A 26,656-nucleotide genomic window follows, 5' to 3' on the forward strand; every position below is an offset into this window, starting at 1 on the left:
ATTTAAAAATTAAGGCACATTATGGAAAAGCGCTTTTAAAATACAGTTTATTTAATTTTTAATTTTCTTATTTATTTATTTTGAGACAGAGTCTTGCTCTGTCGCCCAGGCTGGAATGCAGTGGCACTATCTCGGCTCACTGCAACCTCCGCCTCCTGGGTTCAAGCAATTCTCCTGCCTTAGCCTCCTGAGTGGCTGGGACTAAGACGCCCGCCACCACGCCCGGCTAATTCTTTTTTTTTTTTTTTTTGAGACGAGTTTCGCTCTTGTTGCCCAGGCTGGAATGCAATGGCGCGATCTCAGTTCATTGCAACCTCCGCCTCCCTGGTTCAAGCGATTCTCCTGCCCCAGCCTCCGGAGTAGCTAGGATTACAGGCATGCGCCACCACGCTCGGCTAATTTTGTATTTTTAGTAGAGACGGGGTTTCTCCACGTTGGTCAGGCTAGTCTCGAACTGCCGACCTCAGGTGATCCGCCTGCCTCGGCCTCCCAAAGTGGTGGGATTACAGATGTGAGCCACTGCACCCAGCCTAATTTTTTGTTATTTTTGGTAGAGACAGGGTTTCACCGTGTTAGCCAGGATCGTCTCAATCTCCTGACCTCGTGATCTGCCCACCTCGGCCTCCCAAAGTGCTGGGATTAGAGGCATGAGTCACCATGCCCAGCCAAGTTTATTTAATTATAAAAGCAAACATATATTTGAAAATGTGGAAAAAAGAAAAGTAGATAGAAAAATAGTGATCCGAGTTCTACCAATTACAACCATAGTTAATATAAATATGTTCTCTGGCTGGGCACGGTGGTTCATGCCCATCATCCTAATACTTTGGGAGGCTGAGGCAGGCAGATCACTTGAGGCCAGGAGTTGAGACCAGCCTGACCAACATGGTAAAACCCTGTCTCTACTAAAAATACAAAAAAAATTAGCTGCACGTGGTAGTGGGCGCCTGTAATCCCAGCTACTCGGGAGGGTGAGGCAGGAGAATCGCTTGAAACTGGGAGGTGGAGGCTGCGGTGAGCCTACATTGAACCACTGCACTCCAGCCTGGGTGACAGAGCAAGACTATGTCAAAAAAAAAAAGAAAAGGAAAGGAAAGGGAAAGGAAAAGGAAGGAAAAGGAAAAGGAAGGAAAAGGAAGGAAAGGTGGGAGGGAGGAAAGAAAGGAAGGAAGGAATGAATCAATCAATCAATCAATCAGCCAGGCGTGGTGGCTCACGCTTATACTCCCAGTTATTTGGGAGGCTGAGGTGGGAGAATCACTTGAACACACAGGAGGCAGAGGTTGCATGAGCCGAGACTGCGCCACTGCACTCCAGCCCAGGTGATGGTGCAAGACTCCCCCATATATATATGAATGCATTTTCTTCTAGGAACTTTTCTATGCTTTTCAGATAACTGTATTAGTATCCTGCCTTTTTTTAACTTTTAAGCATTTCTCCAATCAGTATAAATACTTTGAAACATTTAAAACATATGCATAATTCTGTGGACACATCATGATTTTATTATTCTGTCATAATTGGATAATTTTTCTCTATATAATCTTTTAGGCCAGGCACAGTGGCTTACGTCTATAATCCCAGCACTTCGAGAGGCCAAGGTGGGTGGATCACCTGAGGTCAGGAGTTCAAGACCAGCCTGGCCAACATGGTGAAACCCCATCTCTACTAAAAATACAAAAATTAGCTGGGCCTGGTGGTGCATGCCTGTAATCCCAGCTACTTGAGAGCCTGAGGAACCAGAATCGCTTGAACCCCAAAGATGGAGGTTGCAATGAGTCAAGAGTGCACCACTGCACTCCAGCCTGGGTGACAGAGGGAGACTCCATCTCAAAAAAAAAAAAAAAAAGTTTTGAAAGACCTCTTGTGTATAAAGCCTTTTTGGTACTTAAGCTTGGAGAAAATCTTTTCATTCTGCCACAGGCTAATCAATAACCCTGTAAGAAATAATTCTCAAAACTTGAATGAAGAATGTTCTTTAATATTAAAAAAGAATGCCCCATGTGACATAATATAATTTATTTATCTAAGGCAGATGGCCTGGTTCCTGTGGTTACCTAAAAAAAAAAAAAAAAAACCCCAGTCTTTCTGTGCCCCACCGAATAGCTGAGGTATGTAGGGTCCCTTCTGTGCTCTATAGACACACAGTTCATAGCCCTTCTAAAGGCAGAGTTCAAAGGCTAGCCTGTGAGCCATCTGTACGCAAAAGAATGACCTTGACTGGGCGCAGTGGCTTACACCCATAATCTCAGCACTTTGGGAGGCTGGGGTGGGCGGATCACCTGAGGTCAAGAGTTCAAAACCAGCCTGGCCAACGTGGTGAAACCTTAGCTGGGCGTGGTGGCGTGAGCCTGTAGTCTCAGCTACTTGGGGACGCTGAGGCAGGAGAATCGCTTGAACCCAAAAGGCAGAAGTTGCAGTGAGCCAAGATCACGCCACTGCATGCCAGCCTGGGCGACAGAGGGAGACTCCGTCTCAAAAAAACAAAAAACAAAACAAAAGAATGACCTTTTAGTTCTTCAATGTATCTATACTGCTAATGGACCAGTATCTAGTCAAAAATGTCAGATCTGAGGAATCAAGTAATGTGGAGTAAAGTTTAAATCATATGCTAGAAAAAACACATTAATGATTATTGCCAGCATAAAGTTTCTGGGTAAAAGGGAATTAAATAACCATGGTCCACTTTCAAATCTCATTTAAAAAAAAAAAAAAAAAAAAAAACACCCCCATGTGCATATGCCTAGGGAAGAAAGAAAAACCCAGAAGCCAAATATATCTATCTGATTAGAGCAAGAAGCAGAGTTGCAGCTTGCTAAGAGCTAAGCAGTGCAGCCCAGTGGAGCCCTCCACTTCCTCATATGCACTCTGTCCCATTTCCTTAGCAGTAGATTGGTGGACAGAATGACAGGTGATATTGCAGTCACAGCAAATGTAGTTTAGCCTTACAAAACAGCTTCCCACAAGCTGCTTCTTCAAGTAATCAATGGTGACTAAGGAATTCTGAAAAAAAGTTGGCAAAGTGACTCTCCTGGGTTTACTTTTCATTGCAAAAGGTTTGGATACAAAGCATAGCTGTGAAAGTTATCTCTGGATAGGGTTCAATGCTTTGCAGGGGTAAAAGAGGAAGTAGAAAAAAGGAAGAATTCAGCATAAAAACCACACCTGAAACAAACAGGGTAGTTCAAGGAGAAAAGAAAAAATGAAAGAGGGCATAAGATTCCTCATAGTCAATGTGATTTGATTCCCGTCTTTACACGAACTAACTGCCCGACCTAATTCCCCTTCTGACTTTCAGTCACATTTACTGAGTGTCCAACCCTCTCAACTAGCAAATTCCTTTGCTCTCAATTTAGAGTTCTAAAATTTCCTCTCCAGGCATTTTATCTGACAGTGTCCTCATTGACAGTCTCATTATTAAAAACTGGCACCCATATAATATTCTGAAGTCCTGTGGGTCATAGACTATCCATATGAACCAGGAATAGATTGTTTAGGAAATTACTTAAAACAAGCTTATATGTAAGCTTTATTGATGAAAAGGTACCTAATCAAATCAGTAAATATTTACTCACTACTGTGAAGGCAGTGTATTAGGTAGTAAAGCATATCAAAAGACTAGTTTCATATTAGAAAAACCCACATTAAGAACAATCTACTTGACAAAGTGTGTGTCATGAGAACTATGTTTATTCAATATCACAAAAGTAAAATAAAGGCTGGGGAAATGTTCCAGATTAAAGGAGGCTAAAGAGACATGACAACTGACCCAGACTAGATCCTGTACCGGAGGCGGGGAAGTGCTATAAAACAGATTATTGGATGACAAAATTGGAGTATGAATATAAATTAGAATAAACTAGATAATATGTTAATAAAACAGAGTAATAGATTAGATAAGAGGATTGTATCAATGTTAAGTTTGCTGAAGTAGATAACTATACTATGGATATATAAAAGAATGTCCCTATTCTTAGCAAACACACACTGGTGCTTTCAGAGGTAAAGGGTCATAACTATGCAACTTACCCTGAAATAGTTCAGAAATACAATTATGTGAACACACATACACAAAAAAATTACATAAGTATATGTATGTGTATATACATACATGTATATATGTGTACGTATGTACGTACATGTAGGCATGTATGTGTGTATGTATATACACGCACACATAGAGTGTGTGTAGGTAGAGAGAGAGGGGAAAGAGAGGGAAAAAGTGTCTGCAAGAGAGGGTAAGTAGAGTAAGCACGGGTGTACAAGCTGCGCTGTTCAATACTGCAGTCACTTGTCACATCTGGTTATGTGCACTGGAAACATGGTCAGTCTGACTTGATATGTGTTTAAGTGTAAATTACACACTGGATTTCAAAGACTTATTATGAAAAAATGTAGGCTGGGCATGGTGGCGCATGCCAGTAATCCCAGCACTTTGGGAGGCTGAGGCAGGCGGATCACCTGAGGTCAGGAGCTCAAGACCAGCCTGGCCAACATGGTGAAACCCTGTCTCTACTAAAAATACAAAAATTAGCCGGGTATGGTGGCATGTGGCTGTAATCCCAGCTACCTCGGAGGCTGAGGTGGGAGAATCGCTTGAACCTGGCAGGCGGAGGTTGCAGTGAGCCGAGATGGCACCACTGCACTCCAGCCTGGGTGACCGAGCAAGACTCTGTCTCAAAACAAACAAACGAAAAAAGGATCTCAGTTATTTTTAATATTGATTATATACTGAAATAATATTTTAAATATATTAAATGAAATACATATTACCAAAGTTAACTTATTTTTACTTTTTAAATGTGGTTACTAGAAAATGTGAAATTACATATGTGGCTTGCATTCTATTTTTATTGGCTACTACTAAGAGAGAGAGCACACAAATGAGGCAAAATGTTAATATAACAGTAGATGCATCAGGGCAATAGATATACAAGTATTCTCCGAATTACTTTTAACTTTTGCAACTTTTTTGTAAATTTGAAATTATTTCCAAATAAACATTTTTTAAAAGTCTAGTTTTACATCAATGATAAGCGTAAGAATTTTGAAGATAGGCTCATATACCTATTTGAAGTTTAAAACACACAGGAGGGTAGAACAGAAGAGATATTCTAGAAATGACAAAATTAGAAATGCTCAATATAATCAGGGGGTATCACAGTCTGAGATGGCACAACCAATATCATTATTCCAGATTAGCAAATAATTTAGGTTGTGAAAGCCTCAGGAAGGAAGTCCAACAACTGTACTGACTCACCCCTCTGGAAAGAAGGCATTGATGATCCGGTCCCCCAATGGGTTGATGGCAAGTTCTGGAATCCTCTGGAAATCTTCCCGGCTGCCAAGAGAATCACCTTGAGTTAGATAGAGATCATTGCCCTTAGCATGAACTCCTTAAGTCAGGAGGTAACAGGGTGTAACCTAGCAAGAATATTACCTCCTGGAATTTACTTCCGTGGCAAATTATACCAAATAACTGCAAAGAATAGCACTTTAATAGCTGCCAAGTGTTTCTTGCACCAACTCAGTAGTGGAAGGAGCCAGATTTGACTATGCCACATTCCAGTGAATTCAGCACACAGGTTACATCAATAAGCCAACTGATGGACAAATACTAAGATGTCCCTTGGTAAATGATTCCTTGAACATTAGCATTGCGTACCTAGTTATTAAGTTTGGAAAGTGAACAGCAAATGGAAAGTATCAAATACTGCAGAACTTGAATATGGGGACAAACACTTAGAGGGGTCTCCATATCCTTGTTAAGATTTTTAGGCACTTATAAAATGCAAGGAATTCTTAGGTGCTATTTACATGCAAGGAAAGAATGTGACAACTAATTGACTTCCTTGTTCTGACTCTGGCTTTTTCTCCATTTCCATGTTCTGTGGACTAGGGGTACAGAAGTATTTAACCCTCAAACATGACATGAGCAGTCATCCTCACATGACTTAGGTGAGGTTATACCAAAGCGAGTATTGTCAGTTACCATTCATTGCATATATATCACGTGCTGCTCTGTTTACATACATTATTCTCATTTCTTCACGCCAATGTTTTATGCATAGCCTTTTAGAGCTGAGGAAATTGAGAGTCAGGAAGATGAAGTAACTTGCCCAAAGCCACACTACTCCTAAGTGGCAGAACTGTGATTTAAATCTAAGTCTGTAAGTCGAAGTATGTGTCCTTTTTCTAAAAACCGTATTTCTTTCCTATATTGAACTTTTTCTTGAGACAGTCTTGCTCAGTCGCCCAGGCTGGAATGCAATGGCATGGTCTTGGCTCACTGCCACCTCCACTTCCCAGGTTCAAGTGATTCTCCTGCCTCAGCTTCCCAAGCAGCTGGGATTACAGGCACCCACCACCACGCCTGGCTAGTTTTTTGTACATTTAGTAGAGACGGAGTTTCACCATGTTGGCCAGGCTGGTCTTGAACTCCTGAACTTAGGTGATCTGCCAGCCTCGGCCTCCCAAAGTGCTGGGTGGGATTACAGGCGTGAGCCACGGTGCCCAGCCCTAATATTGAACCTTTTGAATGAAAGTTACTCTCCCCGAAATTTTTATTTTTTTGAGATGGAGTTTCGCTCCCAGGCTGGAGTGCAGTGGCTTGATCTCTGGGCTCACTGCAACCTCCTCCTCCTGGGTTCAAGCGATTCTACTGCTTCAGTCTCCCAAGTAGCTAGCATTATAAGCGGGCGCCACCATGCCCGGCCAATTTTTGTATTTTTAGTAGAGGTGGGGTTTCACCATGTTGGCCAGGCTGGTCTTGAACTCCTGACCTCAGGTGATCCACCCATCTCAGCCTCCCAAACTCCTGGGATTACAGGCGTGAGCCACTGCACCCAGCCACCAAATTTTTCAATAAGTATTTTTTAAAAACTTTCTTTGGTTGGTTCCTGGGCCAAGAATATAAAGCTGTCTACAACTTAACTGTGCTGTAGTCTTCAAAAATATCAATGTCATGGAGGACAAAGAAAAGCAGAGGATTGTTCCAGATCAAGGGGGGCTAAAGAGACATACAACAAAACCCAACACATGATCCCGGAGTAGGAAAAAAACTGCTATAAAGGACATTATTGGATAATATGTGAAAATGAAGCATGGACCATATAAAATGTGGAATATTACATAATGGTACTGTTTCAAAATGTAACTTTCTTGATTTTGCTCTGAGAATGTCCTTTTTATAGGAAATAAACAGTGAAGTATGTGACAAAATGTTAACAATTGGTGAATCTGGGTATCAGAATAAAAGTTATCTTGTATTGTTCTTGTAACTTTTCTTCAAGTTTAAAATTATTTCCAGATAAAAAGTTAAAAAAAAGATTATAAACTTGAATAGATTTTACTCCTGCCTTCAAGAAGTTTACTTACAGACAGATAAAATGTATATACCTCCACCCTCTTTGTAATATATGCTAGCAAAGATGGAAGATAATAAAATACTCCTACTGTACCCAGGAGACTTCAGGCTCTTTTCCTCTTGTAGTTTAACGTTTACATGGTGCTTAATTAACTCAGCAAGCTCTTCTCCACCACATTTGGTGACACAGGTAGAAACTGACCTAGTGGACTGAACACAAAGCTCTGGAACAATCATCCTGGATTCTAGTCTTTCTTGACCATTTAGTGTAATAATTTTATATCAATGAATGAACCAGAAGAAGTCATTCATAAGATAACTGGATTGCTTAAGATGATGAAAGAGAAAATTACCGAGGTCCTGATTATTTAATTCAACAAACATGTACTAAGCTTTTATTACATAATTTGTTCTGTAATACAAAGTCTACACTGTCATCAAAATGTAGCTCCTCTTGTCTGACAGAGGTCAAGAAACAATAACTACTCACTTTTAAATTAAGACTAAGGCTGATTTGAATTGCATGGCTACATACCTCAGTTTAATGTCTAACAAGCTTAAGAAACTTTAGCTGAGAAGAGGCAGTTTAAATACCAAGTCTAGTAACAAGTGGTGATGCACAACCTAGCCTGAACTTCAGTCTCAATAAGGAGGTGTACACTTGGCCTTCCAATGTCAATAAGGACCTGTCCTTTGATACTATCTAACTCTACTCTTAGAATTTAGATTGTATATATAATGTAGTTCCAGTCACCCAGATCAAGGAGAATATTGCTAAAAGTATTAAAGTTAAAAAGAAAGAGGGCTGGGCATGGCAGCTCAGCCTATAATCCCAGCACTTTTGGAGGCCAAGGCGGAAGAACTGCTTGAGGCTAGGAGTTCGAGACCAGCCTGGGCAACAGAGCAAGACCACATCTCTAAAAAGTTAAAAAAAAAAAAAAAAATTAGCCGGGCATGGTGGCACGTGCCTATAGTCCCAGCTACTTGGGAAGCTGAAGCGGGAGGATTGTTTGAGGTCAAGGCTGCAAGGGGCCATGGTAACATCACTGCCCTCTAGCCTGGGTGACACAGTGAGACTCTGTTTCAAAACAGAAAAAACAAAACAAAACAGAGTATAAAAAATAATTTGTCAGCCGGGTGCAGTGGCTCACGCCTGTAATCCCAGCACTTTGGGAGGCCGAGGTGGGAGGATCACGAGGTCAAGAGATGAAGACCAACCTGGCTAACATGGTGAAACCCTGTGTCTACTAAAAAAAAAAAACCAAAAATTAGCTGGGCGTGGTGGTGGGCGCCTGTAGTCCCAGCTACTTGGGAGACTGAGGCAGGAGAATGGCGTGAACCTGGGAGGCAGAGCTTGCAGTGAGCCAAGATCACGCCACTGTACTCCAGCCTGGACGACAGAGCAAGACTCCGTCTCAAAATAAATAAATAAATAAATAAATAATTTGTCAACTGTTAAATAAACAATATACAAACAAGTTATTATTACTGGTTGCTCTATAGTAGAATGGAGATCTGGGCAGTTTCTCTAAAACTTAGATTCTGAAATTTACCCATCAACATAAACCTAATAGAAAAAAATAAATGCTCCAAAGTGGCCTAAACACCACAAGCATAAGATCCATCTAAAGGCTGGGCGCAGTGGCTCACACCTGTAATCCCAGCACTTTGGGAGGCCGAGGCAGGTGGATCACGAGGTCAAGAGATCAAGACCATCCTGGCCAACATGGTGAAACCCCATCTCTACTAAAAATACAAAAATTAGCTGGGCATGGTGGCACGCGCCTGTAGTCCCAGCTACTCTGGAGGCTGAGAAAGGAGAATCGCTTGAACCTGGGAGGTGGAGGTTGTAGTGAGCCAAGATTGCGCCACTGCACTCCAGCCTGGTGACAGAGCTAGACTCCATCTCAAAAAAAAAAAAAAAATCCATCTGAAATACAGATTTGTGTGGATTCACTGAAAAACATACCAACATTATGTTCTGCCTCATGGTATACCTAGGAAAACCTTCTTGAAGATTTTTTGAGAAAAAGACAGTATCACTGGTAGTAGTCAATTCTGAGAACAGAGCCATGTACGATGGCATTCTTTGTGGCCAAGAAATTTCCAATGGGGAGTGGTTTTCCAGACATTCAAGGGCACAGGGATGCTTAGAAAAACCAGAGTTTTTAGACTGTTAGTAACCAGACATGCCATCCCTCTACACTGCTCACCTTCACTGTGTAAGTCCCTTCTCTTACAGAAAGATTCAGCCTCACAGGTAACTTCTCTCTCAAGCACCCACAGGTTGTTGCTTTAGTTGACTTGTACATAATGAGGACATTAAAATCTGTTAATAGGACATACCCACTGGAACACACATTCAATTAGAAAACACAGCTTTCCAGGCCAGGTGTGGTGGCTCACGCCTGTAATTCCAGCACTTTGGGAGGCCAAGGCGGGTGGATCATGAGGTCAGGAGTTCGACACCAGCCTGGCCAAGATGGTAAAACCCCGTCTCTACTAAAAATACAAAAATCAGACGGGCGTGGTGGCGGGTGCCTGTAATTCCAGCTACTTGGGAGGCTGAGGCAGAGAACTGCTTGAACCCGGGAGGCGGAGGTTGCAGTCAGCCAAGAATGCACCACTCCAGCCTGGGCAACAGAGCGAGACTCTGTCTCAAAAAAAAAAAAAATAATAAAATAAAATAAAATACAGCTTTCTATATTTAAGTAGTATGAGAAGTTAATCATATAGTATAACATATTTGTTAACACTGAAATGACAAAAATTTCCATTAGCTAAAGCACTTAATCAGTATTTTTAAATTAAATGGATAAGATGGCCAGGTGTGGTGGTTCACGCCTGTAATCCTAGCACTTTGGGAGGCCAAGGTGGGCAGATCGCCTGAGGTCAGGAGTTTGAGACCAGCCTGATCAATATGGAGAAACCCTGTCTCTATTAAAAATACAAAATAAGCCAGGTGTAGTGGCACATGCCTGTAATCCCAACCCAGGAGTCCGAGACCAGCCTGGGCAACATAGGGAAACCCTGTCTCAAATTAAAAAAAAAAAAAAAAAAAAAAAAAAAGGCAGCTGGCAGTGATCCCCAGCCTTTTTGGGACCAGGGACCAGTTTTATGGAAAATAATTTTTCTCCTGGGGGTAGGTGGGATAGTTTCAAGACGAAACTGTTCAACCTGAGATCAGCAGGCATTAGATTCTCATAAGGAACACTCAGTCTAGATCCCTCACATGCGCAGTTCACAATAGGGTTTCTGTTCCTATGAGAATCTAGTGCCCCCACTGATCTGATGGGAGGTGGTGCTCAGGTGATAATGCTCACTTGCATTCTGTTCACCTCCTGCTGTGTAGCCTGGTTCCTAACTGGCCACAGACTGGTACTGGTCTGCAACCCAGAGGTTGGGGACCCCAGGGGTCCTAAAGTGGTCTTTTGCAGGTCAGGTTAAGGTAAGAGCCTGGTCAGTATCTGAACACAAAGATGGTTTCTCTTCTTTAAATATCCTTTGTTCTGATGTAATCTATGGAGTTACAAGGCAGGATAATGATTACCCTTTGGGGAGGGAAGCAGTTAAAGACAAAAGGAGCATAAGGGAAGCTTCCGGGTATTGGTAACAATCAGTTCTTCATCTGGAGGCTGGATAGTCTTCCCTTGGTGAAAATTTATCATGCCCAATGCTTTTGATTTGTGCACTTTTCTGTATGTTATACTTCAATAAAGTTTGCTTTAAAACCATCCTCTGGGCCAGGCGCGGTGGCTCACACCTGTAATCCTAGCACTTTGGGAGGCTGAGATGGGTGGATCACAAGGTCAAGAGATCAAGACCATCCTGGCCAACACGGTGAAACCCGTCTCTACTAAAAATAAAAAAATTCACTGGGCGTGGTGGTGCACGCCTATAGTTCCAGCTACTCTGGAGGCTGAGGCAGGAGAATCACTTGAACCCGGAAGCGGTGAACTCGGTTGCAGTGAGCCGAGATTGTGCCTCTGCACTCCAGCCTGGTGACAAAGCGAGACTCCGTCTCAAAAAAAAAAAAAAAGAAAGAAAGTCTTAAATATCTCCTCTTGATATTCTGAAATTTCATCTATATATGTCTTATTGTGAAGTATTCTTTATTATTCATTGTTCAGCATTAGGTGAACCTTCTTAGACTAAAAATGGGTCCTTTAGCTGGGAAGTTTGCTTCTGTTCCTTTTTTTGTAAGAAACCTCACCTGGATTTTGTTCCTATTTTAAAAATTATTTCTTCTCCTCCTCTTTATTATTTATTTATTTATTATTTATTTATTTTTGAGATGGAGTTTCACTCTTACTGCCCAGGCTGGAGTGCAATGGCACGATCTTGGCTCACTGCAACCTCCACCTCCCGGGTTCAAGCGATTCTCCTGCCTCGGCCTCCCAAAGTGCTGGGATTACAGGCATGAGCCACTGCGCCCAACCTAAGCTGCCTTTTTAGAAAAAACAATTTATATGGCAATGGTAGAAATATCTCACCTAAAATAATGGCATCTGAAGAAAGTAAGGTTTATAAGGTTACAGTATATATTTATATTCCATGAAATATCAATCTGAAGAGATGGTCCATGTAAAAAGGCAGAGACAGAAATTGCAAATCAATTTGGCAAACACTTCTCCCTTGAATATTCCCAATTCACCCAAGCATATTAAAGATGTGGTGAAATCTAGTAATTAGGAAGCCTATTTAACCTTGTTGACCAAGCTTTTCACAAATTTTAGTCAATAACTTTTTTTTTTTTTTTTTAACACAACACCTATTGATAGACCAAGGAATGATTGTTCTATAAAGCATACTTTGGAGTGAGTCTCTGAAAGCACTCTGAAGAAGCTCCATTCTAACCAAAGCCTTCCACAGATTCTGCCTTATGTTCCACTGGAACTGATCACTACAAAGGAATGCAGAATGCCCCAGACTGTACACTGTAGCCTCTCACTCTGCAGAATTTGGCTTCAGGCCCCAGACATGGAGCACCTTGGAAGAGGAAAGTTAAAAAAAAAAAAAATTGTTGAAGGGAAAATCTTTCTCCTAATAACTACAACTGCCTTCTTAAGAAGGTGAAGGCGAGGCCAGGCACAGTGGCTCACGCCTGTAATCTCAGCACTTTGGGAGGCCAAGGCAGGTGGATCACGAGGTCAGGAGATCAAGACCATCCTGGCTAACACAGTGAAACCCCATCTCTACTAAAAATACAAAAAATTAGCTGGACATGGTGGCGGGCGCCTGTAGTCCCAGCTACTCGGTTGGCTGAGGCATGAGAATGGTGTGAACTCGGGAGGCGGAGGTTGCAGTGAGCCGAGATTGCGCCACTGCACTCCAGCCTGGACGACAGAGCGAGACTCCATCTCCAAAAAAAAAAAAAAGAAGGTGAAAGCCGGGCATGGTGGCACACATCTGTAGTCCCAGCACTTTGGGAGACTGAGGCAGGCGGATGGTTTGAGTTCAGGAGTTCGAGACCAATCATGGGGAACATGGCAAGACCTCCTCTCTACAAAAAATACAAAAGTTTGCCAGGCAGAGTGACATGTGCATGTAGTCCCAGCTACTCAGGAGGCTGAGGTGGGAGGCTACAGTGAGCCGTGATGGTGCCACTGCAATCCAGCCTGGGCAATGGAGTGAGACCCTGTCTCAAAAACAAAAACCAAAAAAAGAAGGTGGAGGCTGTTCCAGGTAACAAAAGATTGGAAGCCACTTGTATTCAGATGAGCACTCTGATGGGTCCTCGAAAGATCAAGACAGGCCTTAAGCTGAGTTTGGCAACAAAGGCTGGAGAGAATTGGATCACTCTCTACTAGAGAAGAGTTCCGAGTTAGGCCCACTCATTTCTAAGGCTAGAGGGGGTAGAAGAGGAGAGGGTAGAGAGAAGGGGAAGACAATTTAATCGGATGGCCACAGGCTAAGAAGATAATTGTCAGGAGACACAGCCAGAGTGAAATCCCAGTAGTTGGTGGGTCTGACAAAACGGTTTACATAAAATGTATTACTCGTTTACTATGTGGCACATTATGTGGTACAATTGGCTAATTTCTTCCAGGTATTCAAGGTAGCTTGGTGCCTCTCTCATTTATTTTTATTTTTTGTAGAGACGGGGTTTCACTATGTTGCTCAGGCTGGTCTTGGGACACCTGGCCTCAAGGAATCCTCTCACCTCAGCCTCCCAAAGCGCTGGGATTACAGATATGAGTCTCCTCGCCCAACCTTTCTTATATTTCAATCCACACCATGATAGAGATCAAAGAACAGGTTTAAGACCTAGAGCTTTTGGCCAGGTACAGTGGCTTATGCTTGTAATCCCAGTACTTTGGGAGGCCATGGCAGGAGGACTGATGGAGCCCAGGAGTTTGAGACCAGCCTGGGCAACAAGGTAAGACCGTGTCTTCACAAAAAATGAAAATAAAATAAAAATAATGGGAGAAGCACCAAGCTACCTTGAATACCTAGAAGAAACTATTCCATTGTACCACATAATGTGCACGTTTTTGCTTTTTTGCTAGAAGTAAAAAGAAAAAAAAATTAGCCAGGCATAGTGGTGCATGCCTGTAGTCCTGGCTACTTGGGCGGCTGAGGTGGGAGAACTGTCTGAGCCCAGGAGGTTGAGGTTGCAGTGAGCTGTGATGGTGCCATTACACTCCAGCCTGGGAGACAGAGTGAGACCCTCTTACCCAAAAAAAAAAACAAAAACAAAAACAAAACAAAACAAAAAATAGTGCCAGCATGGAGAACAGTGTCTGGCACATCATAGATACTCAGTAAATACCTACCAAATGAGTGAGCTAGTCCGCTGGTTTTCCACAGGCTGTGAAATGGTATCTTACGGACTGAGCAAATCTTACTTAGATACTTATTTATCTATTTTTTTTTTTATTTTTTTTTAATTTTTTTATTTGAGACAGAGTCTCGCTCTGTCGCCCGGGCCGGAGTACAGTGGCGCGATCTCGGCTCACTGCAAGCTCTGCCTCCGGGTTCACACCATAGCCCTGCCTCAGCCTCCCGAGTAGCTGGGACTACAGGCGCCCACCACCACGCCCTGCTAATTTTTTGTATTTTTAGTAGAGACGGGGTTTCACCGTGTTAGCCAGGTTGGTCTTCTCCTGACCTCATGATCCGCCCGCCTCGGCGTCCCAAAGTGCTGGGATTACAGGCGTCAGCCACCACGCCCAGCCCTATTTATTTATTTATTTTAAGATGGAATCTTGCTCTGCTGCCTAGGCTGGAGTGCAGTGACACAATCTCGGCTCACTGCAACCTCCACCTCCCGGGTTCAAGTGATTCTCCTGCCTCAGCCTCCCAAGTAGCTGGGATTACAGGCGTGCGCCACCACACCTGGTTAATTTTTGTATTTTTAGTAGAGACGGGGTTTCACCATGTTGGCCAGCCTGGTCTCGAACTCCTGACCTCAGGTGATCCACCCATCTCAGCCTCCCAAAGTGCTGGGATTACAGGGGCCACCACAACCAGGCAGAATTTTTTTTTTTTTAAAAGAAAGGATCTCACTGTGTTGCCCAGGGTACAAGGCAGTGCTGCAATCTTGGTTCACTACAACCTCCGCCTCCTGGGTTCAAGCAATTTTCCTGCCTCAACCTCCCAAGTACCTGGAATTACAGTCATGCGCCACCACACCCAGCTAATTTTTGTATTTTTCATAAAAATGGTATTTCACCATGTCGGCCAGGCTGGTCTCAAACTCCTGGCCTCAAGTGATCCACCTGCCTCGGCCTCCCAAAGTGCTGGATTACAGCCAGGTGTAAGCCACCGTGCTTGGACCTTACTTATATTTTAAGGAGCAGGCTACACTGACGCCTGGAAAGTTTTCAACATTTTTTTTTTTTTTTTTTTTGAGACAGAGTCTTGCTCTGTAGCCCATGGTCTCGATCTCCTGACCTCGTGATCCGTCCGCCTCGGCCTCCCAAAGTGCTGGGATTACAGGTGAGCCACCGCACCCGGCCTTTTTAAAAATTTTTTGAGATGGAGTCTAGCTCTGTCTCCCAGGCTGGAGTGCAGTAGCGTGATCTCGCCTCCCAGGTTCAAGTGATTCTCCTACCTCAGCCTCTCGAGTAGCTGGGACTACAGGCGCCCGCCACCACGCCTGGCTAATTTTTTGTATTTTTAATAGAGACGGGGTTTCACTGTGTTAGCCAGGCAGGCACATCACGAGGTCAGGAGATCGAGACCATGGGCTACAGAGCGAGACTCTGCCTCAAAAAAAAAGAAAAAAAAAAATAGCTCATTTTGGCCAGGCACGGTGGCTCGCACCTTTAATCCCAGCACTTTGGGAGGCCAAGGTGGGTGGATCACGAGGTCAGGAGTTCGAGACCAGCCTGGCCAAGATGGTGAAACCCCGTTTCTACTAAAAATACAAAAATTAGCAGGGCGTAGTGTCACGCGCCTGTAATCCTAGCTACTCAGGAGGCTGAGGCAGGAGAATCACTTGAACCCGGGAGGCAGAGGTTGCAGTGAGCCGAGATCGCGCCATTGCACTCCAGCCTGGGCAACAAGAGCGAAACTCCATCTTAAAAAAAAAGAAATAGCTCATTAAAAAAAAAACTTTTCGATTATTTTCCAGCATACAGCAAACATGATAAAAACACACACATTTAGAAACCACCCACTTTCTACAAAGAAGAAAAGAACTCAGAACTAATATAAATTTTAGGTCTTTACTGGGTGGTTAAGTCCGAATTTATGAGGAAAGTATAAACTCAAAGGAATTTTTAAGTATTGGAGCTAAAATTGCAAATAGGGATTTCTAGTCTAGTTATTTTTCGAGTATAAATTCACATAGTTTTAACAGTGTCTTCAACAAATGGTGCTGGGACAACTGGATATCCACATGCAAAAAAAAATGATGTTGGACTCTTCTCTGACACCATATACAAAACCAACTCAAAACAAATCAAAAGACTTTAATATAAGAACTAAAATTATAAAGCCTTTACAAGAAGATATAGGACAAGTCTTTGGGACATTGGATTTGGCAATGGTTTCTTATATATGAGACCAAAAGCACAAGCACTGAAAGAAATATTAAAGAAACTGTACTTCATCAAAATTAAAAACTTTTGTGCTTTAAAGAACACTACAAAGAGAGTGAAAAGACAATCCATATGACCCACAATTCCACTCCTAGGTATATGTCCAAGAGAAATTAAAACATATGTGCACCCAAAAATGTTCAAAGCAACACTATTTGCAATACTCAAAAGGTGTAAACTCAAATGTTTACTAACTGCTGAATAGATACACAAATGTGGCATATCCATATGACGGACTATTTATTCAGCCATAAAAAGGAATGAAGTACTGGCATATGCTACATCATGGATGAACCTTAAAAACATCATGTTAAGTAGAAGTCAGTTTGTTTGTTTGTTTGTTTGTTTGTTTGAGACAAAGTCTCTCTCTGTCGCCCAGGCTGGAATACAACGGCACGATCTGGGCTCACTGCAACCTCCACCTCCCAAGTTTAAGCAATTCTCCTGCCTCAGCCTCCTGAGTAGCTTAGATTACAGGTGCCCACCACCACACCCAGCTAATTTTTGTATTTTTAATAGAGACGGGGTTTCCCCATGTTGGCCAGCCTGGTCTTGAACTCCTGACCTCAGGTGATCCGCCCGCCTTGGCCTCCCAAAGTGCTGGGATTACAGGCATGAGCCACCACGTGTCCAGCCAGAAGAAGTCAATTATGAGAAGGCCATATAATTCCATTTCTATGAATTGTCCAGAGAGAAAAAGAAGGGAGATTTATGATTGCCAGGGGATGAGAGAAGGGGGGAAATAGGTATGCTTAATAGGTATGCTTAACCCCATGCTTAATGAGTATGGGATTTCCATTTGGGGTGATGATTATGTCCAAAGGCTTAGCAACTGTATTCCTTCCCCCTTTATGCTACATCTAACACCTGTGCTAGAAACTTTCTAAAGAAGTCCTAAGCTGCTTCATGCCAGCCAAAAGGAAGGGCAACAGCTTCATTACATGCCAATCAAAGATGAAGAACCACAGTATAAGAAAGGTTGCTATTAAGAGTTAGTGTGGGAGATAATGGTAAAGAATATTTCATTTGACTATGGTAAGACAATTACAAACATAAAACAATATAGCATTACATCACTCTGATATCATATACTTACCTAGACCAGAGTTTCTCAATTTTGGCACTGCCGACATCTAGACCAGAATAATTCTTTGTCATGGGGGCTGTCCTGTGCACTGTAGGATGTTTAGCAGCATCTCTGGCCACAACCTACTAGGCACTAGTAGCATTCTCCAGTCATGGCAATTAAAAATGTTTCCAGACATTTTGCCCCAGGTGGCAAAATGGCCCTCAGATGAGAACCACTGCTCTAGACTAAAATACTGAACATTTTGTCCAACGTTAATATACATAAAGTGATGTACCTCAGGGTTATGGGTTGGTAAATGACAGAAGACAAAACAACCTAGACCACCTGGGATTGCTATGGGTCAACTTCCTAAAAGCCAATGTTTGGGAAAGGATTATGGGAAAATGTAAGCAGAGAGAGCTGAAATCTTGAAAATACATTCCTAGGATCAGAACAATGGCCACCTAAATTAAAGGGAGTTGGAATAAAGCAACACACACCTGATAATGCATTTAATTGTCATAGTTCGGCTGATTTTTTTTTTTTTTAGATGGATTCTTGCTCTGTTGCCCAGGCTGGAGTGCAGTGGCGTGATCTTCGCTCACTGCAACCTCTGCCTCCCGGGTTCAAGCAATTCTCCTACCTCAGCCTCCTGAGTGGCTGGGATTACAGGCGCCTACCACCACACCGAGCTAATTTTTGTATTTTTAGTATAGACGGGGTTTCACCATGTTGGTCAGGCTGGTCTTGACCTCCTGGCCTCATGATCCTCCCGCCTTCACCTCCCAAAGTGCTGGGATTACAGGCGTGAGCCACCATGCCCAGCCTGTTCTGCTGATTTAATTCTCCTGTGGACCAATGATGCTCAAAGACCAGTAGAGAAATGGTCCTTGCTATCTGCATGCTGGATGCCTATCATGTCTACCCTAGGGATAAAGGCAGCTATTCGGACACTGCCAGAGGGTTTCTGGTTTCTGTGAGGAAAATAAAGAAAAACACTGCCTACCTGAGAGTCCCATTCTCTCCTTTGTCCAGGCTGGTGAACCGGCTGTAGAGGCGAGTGATTTGACTGTGGGAAACTAAAGAGCACAAAATTAGTCCCAACTCGGTGGGGAGTAGCCCTCATTCACACTGAACCCACCCCTTGCTGTCAAATGTTTCAAAATTCAGTAGGACGGGGATGTCGAAACTCTTATCTCTAGAATGTTAAAGCAGAAAGTTTAAAAGCTAAAGAATGAAAGGAGTTAGAGAATAAACTAAATCAAGGGCAATCAAAATTCAATCCCAGGAATGAAGTCTAGGCTTAATGAAGACTGTGATGAATATCAGATGGTTAACATTTAACAAAACAAAGGCAAATTTTGTCCTGTCCTGTCCTGTCCTATCCTATCCCATCCTATTTTATTGAGACAAAGTTTTGCTCTTGTCACCCAGGCTGGAGTGCAGTGGCGTGATCTCAGCTCACTGCCACCTCTGCCTCCTGGGTTCAAGCGATTCTCCTGCCTCAGCCTCCCGAGTAGCTGGGATTACAGGCTCTCGCCACCACACCCAGCTAATTTTTTGTATTTTTAGTAGAGACGGGGTTTCGCCATGTTGGCTAGGCTGGTCTTGAACTCCTGACCTCAGGTGATCCACTCGCCTCAGCCTCCCAAACTGCTGGGATTATAGGCGTGAGCCACCATGCCCAGTCCAAATTTAGTTTAAAAGGAAGCTGTGAAACTTTCAAGTTTCAATGCCCTGACTGAGAGGCTAAAAAAATGTATGTTTTTACTATATATTTTTTTACTTTTTTCTTTTTCTTTTTTTCCTTTTTTTTTTTTTTTTTTTTCCTGAGATGAGGTTTCACTCTCGTTGCCCAGGCTGGAGTGCAATGGCACGATCTTGGCTCACTGCAACCTCCACCTCTCAGGTTCAAGCAATTCTCCTGCCTCAGCCTCCCAAGTAGCTGGGATTACAGGCACCCACCACCATGCCCAGCTAATTTTGTATTTTTAGTACAGACAGGGTTTTGCCATGTTGACCAGGGTGGTCTTGAACTCCTGACCTCAGGTGATCCACCTGCCTCAGCCTCCCAAAGTGCTGGGATTACAGGCATGAGCCACCATGCCCAGCCTATTTTACTTATTTTTTAAATTTTATTTTATTTTATTTTGGGGGGACAGAGTCTCACTTTGTCGCCCAGGCTGGAGCGCAGTGGTGCAATCTCAGCTCACTGTAACCGCCATCTCCTGGGTCCAAGCGGTTCTCGTGCCTCAGTCTCCCAAGTAGCTGGGATTACAGGCATAAGCCACAGTTCCCAGCTAAAAATGCGTGTTTTGATTGAAAAAGTATCTATGATCAGTTTGCTGTTTCAGGCTGTACTGCTAGGTAGGTATGTGTACTGCTAGGTAGGTGTTGTGTGTAGAATGTTTGACTGGGGTACATCAAACAGATTCTATTTTAAAACTCTGGTTTACTCCTACACCAAGCATTAGAGGCTTTATCTTTTCCCTCGGGATGGACCTTTGGGTAAAAGATCAGCCTCTTTTCTGTGATTGCATGAGCTTCACTGAGTTCCCAGGAAGGGAACTGGCTCCAAGGAAGCAAATTAGGCAAATTCGTAAAATGGTCATGACAACATCTACCAGAAAGTTATTTTGCTCCTCATTTTGGATTTAGTCCATAAACTCAAGATACAAGTTGACAATTAAAATGAGGCAATAATGGCAGGTACACAATAACACTAAAAACTCAAAAGGCCTTTCTGGGAAATAGTTTAGTCTCCTGATAGATTGGAAGTAAGAGAGGGGAAACAAACAGAGTTATCGGAGGAGAAAAGACAATAGCCAAAAAGGGTGTGACAAGTGTGGACTTTGTCCGAGGCTGTACCTTCAGAGGTTTAAAGGGGTGGCCAAACTCGTTCCGATAAGGTGTCCTCCTCCCTCAGCTCATGAAACAAAAATGTACTTGTAGTGTTGGGAACAATGGGACAAAGTAAACAGGGACAAGCAGGTAGTGAGTGGCCCAGAGCTGGGATAAGAGGACACACTATGTGTGGCTGTGAATTCTTCAGCATCAGGTTTCACGCTCGAAACTGGGCTCTGTTCTGTCCTAGTGCTCTAAGGTGATCACTGAGCAGAGAAGGCAAAAGCATTTCCATCAGGGCAGAGCCAGCAGGGATCCAGCCACTAAGGAGACAGTTGTGGACTGTTTTGCCAGCCAGGCAGGTATAAATGGCTCACTGTAAAGTATACACACTTGTGAGGGTTAGGCAGACAGATTCTGATTCCATTCCTAGCACCACGGCTTACTAGAGAGGGGTCAGTGAATGGGATTGTAGAGCGAACTCACCAGTCAATGCAAGGAAAATGCTTGGCAAAGTGCCTGGCACATGGCAACCACTCCAGGTTAGCTATTATCAGCATCATGCTTACATCCTGAGCCTGAAGGCACAAGTATTACTGCTGCACTAATTACTCTCCATTTCCCTCCTGACTTTGCCAGTTACAACCCTTTTCTTTAAGAACTTGACCAGTCTATCCCAGTTCTGGCCTCAGGCATCAAAGGCTACTCTTGTACTAAAGTTCCCTTTAGTTTAGCAAAAATAAGTCAGTTAAAGAATTACTAAATTTTGGGCTGGGCGCAGTGGCTCACGCCTGTAATCCCAGCACTTTGGGAGGCCAAGGCGGGAGGATCATGAGGAAAAGAGATGGAGACCATCCTGGCCAACATGGCAAAACCTCGTCTCTACTAAAAATACAAAAACTTGCTGGGTGTGGTGGTGTGTGCCTGTAGTCCCAGCTACTTGGGAAGCTGAGGCAGGAGAATCACTTGAACCAGGGAGGCGAAGGTTGCAGTGAGCAGAGATCACGTCACTGCACTCCAGACTGTTGACAGAACAAGACTCAGTTTCAAAAAAAAAAAAAAAGAGTTACTAAGTTTCCCAAAAGATTTTTTGAAAAAAACAAAATTTGTTCACAATCCCAACACTGCCATTTTCATTTCTTCAGATATCTTTTTTTTTTTTTTTTTTTGAGATAGAGTTTCGCTCTTGTTGCCCAGGCTGGAGCGCAATGGCACGATCTCGGCTCACCACAACCTCTGCCTCCCGGGTTCAAGCAATTCTCCAGCCTCAGCCTCCCGAGTAGCTGGAATTACAGGCATGCGCCACCACACCCAGCTAATTTTGTATTTTTAGTAGAGACGGGGTTTTCTCCATCTTGGTCAGGCCATCCACCCACCTTGGCCTCCCAAAGTGCTGGGATTACAGGCATGAGCCACTGCGCCCAGCTCTTCATATATCATCTAATATCAGTTACTTGTGTACTTTACAAAGTTGTAACAGCTTGCTTTTCATTTAGTAATTCACACATTTTCTATATTGCTTTGGAGTCCTTCTTAATCCAATTTATATAATTTTAAAATTGGAAGAAATGTTATCTAATCCGACTCCTTCAATGAACAAATGAGAGCCAGGCATGATGGCTGGCACCTATAATCCCAGCACTTTCAGAGGCAGAGGCAGGACAATGATTTGAGGCCAGGAGTTCAAGACCAGGCTGGGGAACAAAATAAAAATAAAAATAAAAAATAAAATTATTTTAAACCAAAAAAAAATCCACAAATGAGCCATTAAACATCTTTCTAATCTACATCATCTAAATAACTGGGCACTGAGGCTGGGCATGGTGGTTCACGCCTGTAATCCAGGACTTTGGGAGGCCGAGGCGGGCGGATCACAAGGTCAGGAGATCGAGACCATCCTGGCTAACACGGTGAAACCCCATCTCTACTAAAAATACAAAAAATTAGCCAGGCGTGGTGGCGGGCACCTGTAGTCCCAGCTACTCGGGAGGCTGAGGCAGGAGAATGGCGTGAACCCGGGAGGCGGAGCTTGCAGTGAGCCGAGATCACGCCACTGCACTCCAGCCTGGGTGACAGAGAGGAGACTCCGTCTCAAAAAAATAAATAAATAAAAAACAAATAAAATAGCTGGGCACTGAAACCTCCTATAGTATGTTAACACCAGTTTATGGCTGCTTAAATTCAAAATGTGGCAAGGCCTAGTGGCTCAAGCCTGCAATCCCAGCACTTTGGGAGGCTGAGGGTGGGCAGATCACCTGAGGCCAAGAGTTCAAGACCAGCCTGGCCAACATGGTAAAACCCTGTCTCTACTAAAAATACAAAAATTAGCCAGGTGTGGTGGTGTAATCCCAGCTACTTGGGAGGCTGAGGCAGGAGAATCGCTTGATCCTTGGAGGCGAAGGTTTTAGTGAGCTGAAATCTCACCACTGCACTCCAGCCTGGGTGACAGAGTGAGACTCCGCCTCAAAACAAAACAAAACAAAACAAACAATAACAAAAAAAGTACTAATATGTTAAAAATAAATAATGTAAATAAGTAGCCAAAACATTAAAAAAAAAAAACTGCCGTCTTCCAGGACGAACTGGGTTATATGGGAGTCAGTGGAGAAACATACAACCAAATGTCAACTTTTAATATTAATCAATATGGTCATATCTAAACTTATCTCCAAAATTTTAGAACCATAATGATATGGTTACAAGTAATTTTGTTAACAGAAAGAAGGCGAGAAGGCTTTAATTTAGGTGCTAAATTCATTGTGACAAAGAATATAAAGCAATCTCAGAACAATCCCAATCTACCTATAAAGGAGCTACAGCATCCATGTGTAGAAAGGTATTGGAACTGGTGTGAATGAAGGCAGATCATGTTTCCAGTGAAGTATGTTCCCCAGAAGGCTCTAAGCTAGTCAGATAGGTGCCCAAAACCTGCACAATTCTTGGTAACCCAAAGGAAATATCAGGAGTTCAGTTATTTTCAGAGAAGGCCGTGCATATAAACGTGTCTTTTTTTTTTTTGAGATGGAGACTCCCTTTGTTACCCAGGATGGAGTGCAGTGGCGCGATCTTGGCTCACTGCAAACTCTGCCTCCCAGGTTCAGGCCATTCTCCTGCCTCAGCCTCCTGAGTAGCTGCGACTACAGGCGCCTGCCACCACGCCTGGCTAATTTTTTTTTTTTTTTTTTTTGTATTTTTAGTAGAGACGGGGTTTCACCGCATTAGCCAGGATGATCTTGATCTCCTGACCTCGTGATCCACCCGCCTCAGCCACCCTATAGTGCTGGGATTACAGGCGTGAGCCACTGTGCCCTGCTATAAACATGTCTTGAATGAAGCTGTATTTTTTCTCCACTGGTATGGGTATATAATCATTTTAAATTGTTAAAAGATTATTTAAAAGACCCTGTTTGGCTGAGGGCAGTGGCTCATGCCTGTAACCCTAGCACTTTGGGAGGCTAAAGTGGGAGGATCCCTTGACGAAAGGCCAGTTCAAAACTAGCCTGGGCAACAAAGCAAGACCTCGTCTCTACAATCAATCAATCAATCATTAGCTGGGCATGGTGGCGCATTCCTGTACGCCCAGCTACTTAGGAGGCAGAGGCAGAAGGACTGTTTCAGCCCAGGAGTTCAAGGTTGCAGTGAACTATGATCACACCCTTCCACTCCAACCTGGGTGACAGAATAAGACCCTGTCTCAAAAAAAAACACACACCAAAAAAAACAAAAAAAAGACCCTGTTAACCTTGCTGAAATTTTTCTATCATCACTGCATTGTGCAAAGAGGAGGAAGGCATTTCAGAGAAGTGCGAAGCAGAAGTGGCAGAGGAAAGAATAAAAACAAAAAGGGAGTCAGAAAAAGTTATTTTGGAGGGCCAGGCATGGTGGCTCACGCCTGTAATCCCGGCACTTTTGGGAGGTGGGTGGATTACGAGGTCAAGAGATCAAGACCATCCTGGCCAACATGGGGAAAACCCATCTCTACTAAAAATACAAAAATTAGCTGGGCATGGTGGCACACGCCTATAGTCCCAGCTACTCTGGAGGCTGAGGCAGGAGAATCCCTTGAACCCGGGAGGCAGGATTGCGCCACTGCACTCCAGCCTGGCGACAGAACGAGACTCCATCTCAAAAAAAAAGAAAAGAAAAACTTATTTTGTCCTTGCCTTTATTCCAAATCTTAATGCAGAAGAACAGACTGATAACCTACGTTAAGATTACAAGTACAGCTAAAGGTAGCTCTACATAAAGGAAAGTTGAAGCCTGCACTTCCCGGAACACACTACACCTTAACATTCCGCCCTGACGTGAAGACTTCAAGCCATGGACTAGTCTCTTAGGGATTAAGAGAGATTTTAAAACATTATATAAAACAAAATCTACCTTCTTATAATTGGAGAAATTTGAATAGGAAGTGAATGATAGATAATATTAAGGTGGCTCACGCCTATAATCCTAGCCGTTTGGAAGGCTGAGGCGGGCAGATCATCTGAGGTTAGGAGTTCGAGACCAGCCTGGCCAACATGGTGAAACCTTTAGTCTCTACTAAAAATAAAAACAATTAGCCAGGCGTGGTGGCACATGCCTGTAATCCCAGCTACTTGGGAAGCTGAGGCAGGAGAATCACTTGAAGCCAGGAGGCAGAGGTTGCAGTAAGCTGAGATCGCACCACTGCACTCCAGCCTGGGCGACAAAAGTGAAACTCCATCTCAATGGTCAACCTGTAACCACACTTTGGAGGCCGAGGTGGGCGGATCAAGGTCAGGAGATCGAGACCATCCTGGCTAACGGGTGAATCCCAAAGAAAAAGAAAAAGAAAAAGAAAAAAAGGGACTGGGTGCGGTGGCTCACGCCTGTAATCCCAGCACTTTGGGAGGCTGAAGTGGGTGGATCACCTGAGGTCAGGAGTTCGAGACCAGCCTGGCCAACATGGCGAAACCCCGTCTCTACTAAAAATACAAAAAATTAGCCGGGCCTGGTGGCAGGCACCTGTAATCCCAGCTACTTGGAAAGCTGAGGCAAGAGAATTGCTTGAACCCGGGAGGCAGAGGTTGCAGTGAGCTAAGATCGAGTCACTGCACTCCAGCCTAGGCAACAAGAGCAAGACTCTATCTCAAAAAAAAAAAAAAAAAAAAAGATAATATTAAGAAGTATTATCAACTTTCTTAGCTGTGATAATAGTATCGTGGTTACGTAAAAACCATCCCAATACTTAAGGGATACATGCAGAAGTATGAAGGGGTGAAGAGTTCCAATACCTGCAACTTTCAAATGGTTTATCCAGAAATTTACAAAAATAAAGCTTATATCTTTGCAGCTGCTGCTGGGGTCAATTATCTTCTGAATGAATAAACCTCCAACTACTCTATGCTCTGGACAACCATCCCCTCCTTGCCCCCGCAAAAAAGTTCCTGGCCAGTGGCTCACCTCTGCAATTGCAGCACTTTGGGGGACCGGAATGAGCAGACCACCTGAACTCAGGAGTTCGAGACCAGCCTGGGGAACATGGTGAAACTCTATCTCTACAAAAAATTAAAAAATTAGCCAGGCATGGTGGCATGTGCCTGTAGTCCCAGCTACTCAGGAGGCTGAGCTGGGAGGATTGCTTGAGCCCAGGAGCTTGAGGTTGCAGTGAGCCGTGATCATGCCATTGCACTCCAGCCTGGATGACAGAGCAAGACCCTGTCTGAAAAAAGTAAATAAACAAAAATTAAAAATCAGGTAGTTGCTGGGCACAGTGGCTCACATCTATAATCCCAGTACTTTGAAAGGCTAGGGTGGAAGGATCATTTGAGGCCAGGAGTTTGAGGCTGCAATGAGCTATGACTGCACCACTGCACTCCAGCCTGGGCAATAGAGTGAGACCCTGTCTCAAAAAAAAAAAAGTTCTTAGGGTCTCTTTCCCATAATGCCCTCTCTAACTGACAAATAGTTGCTTCTTACCCCTTTATGGCAACAAATGAGAATAAAACTTTGCACTAGAACTCAAAAAGTACAAAGCTTTACAAATCACTTAACCCAAAACCAGTTAAAGGTGTTAGTTATCTGTGCATTTCCATTTCAATAGGAGGCAAATGACAGCCCGGTTTTCTGAAGTGACAGAACCTTCAGGCTGGTGAGGGCTGTGAAGGGTCCTACATTTGGAGGCATGAGAAACCTGAAGTTGAATTTCTACTTACATTCTAGCCATGAAATTGTTCTCAAGCAATTGCTTTTGCCAGGCTTGTACTCTGTTAGAACTCTATCATTACTACACTCTTTCAAACAAACAAAACCTTACCAACCTGTGCAACTTACTTCCTAAACCTGTTCAACACCCTTCCTGTACCACAT

The 26,656-nt window shown here is 43.4% G+C and overlaps 1 protein-coding gene across 1 annotated transcript in view; it reads right to left on the bottom strand.

Annotated features, from left to right (window-relative positions):
* The window catches only part of CHP1 (calcineurin like EF-hand protein 1), a 48,108-nt gene that overhangs the window by 16,978 nt on the left and 4,474 nt on the right, over positions 1 to 26,656 (bottom strand). The window contains exons 2-3 of the mRNA XM_032175756.2: positions 18,489 to 18,561; positions 5,261 to 5,341 (exon numbers count right to left, since the gene is read on the bottom strand). Of these exons, the coding sequence (XP_032031647.1) occupies positions 5,261 to 5,341; positions 18,489 to 18,561 (154 nt within the window). The remainder of the gene's footprint in view (positions 1 to 5,260; positions 5,342 to 18,488; positions 18,562 to 26,656) is intronic.

Source organism: Hylobates moloch, unplaced genomic scaffold (assembly GCF_009828535.3).
Source record: "Hylobates moloch isolate HMO894 unplaced genomic scaffold, HMol_V3 SCAFFOLD_14, whole genome shotgun sequence".
Lineage (NCBI taxonomy): Eukaryota > Metazoa > Chordata > Mammalia > Primates > Hylobatidae > Hylobates > Hylobates moloch.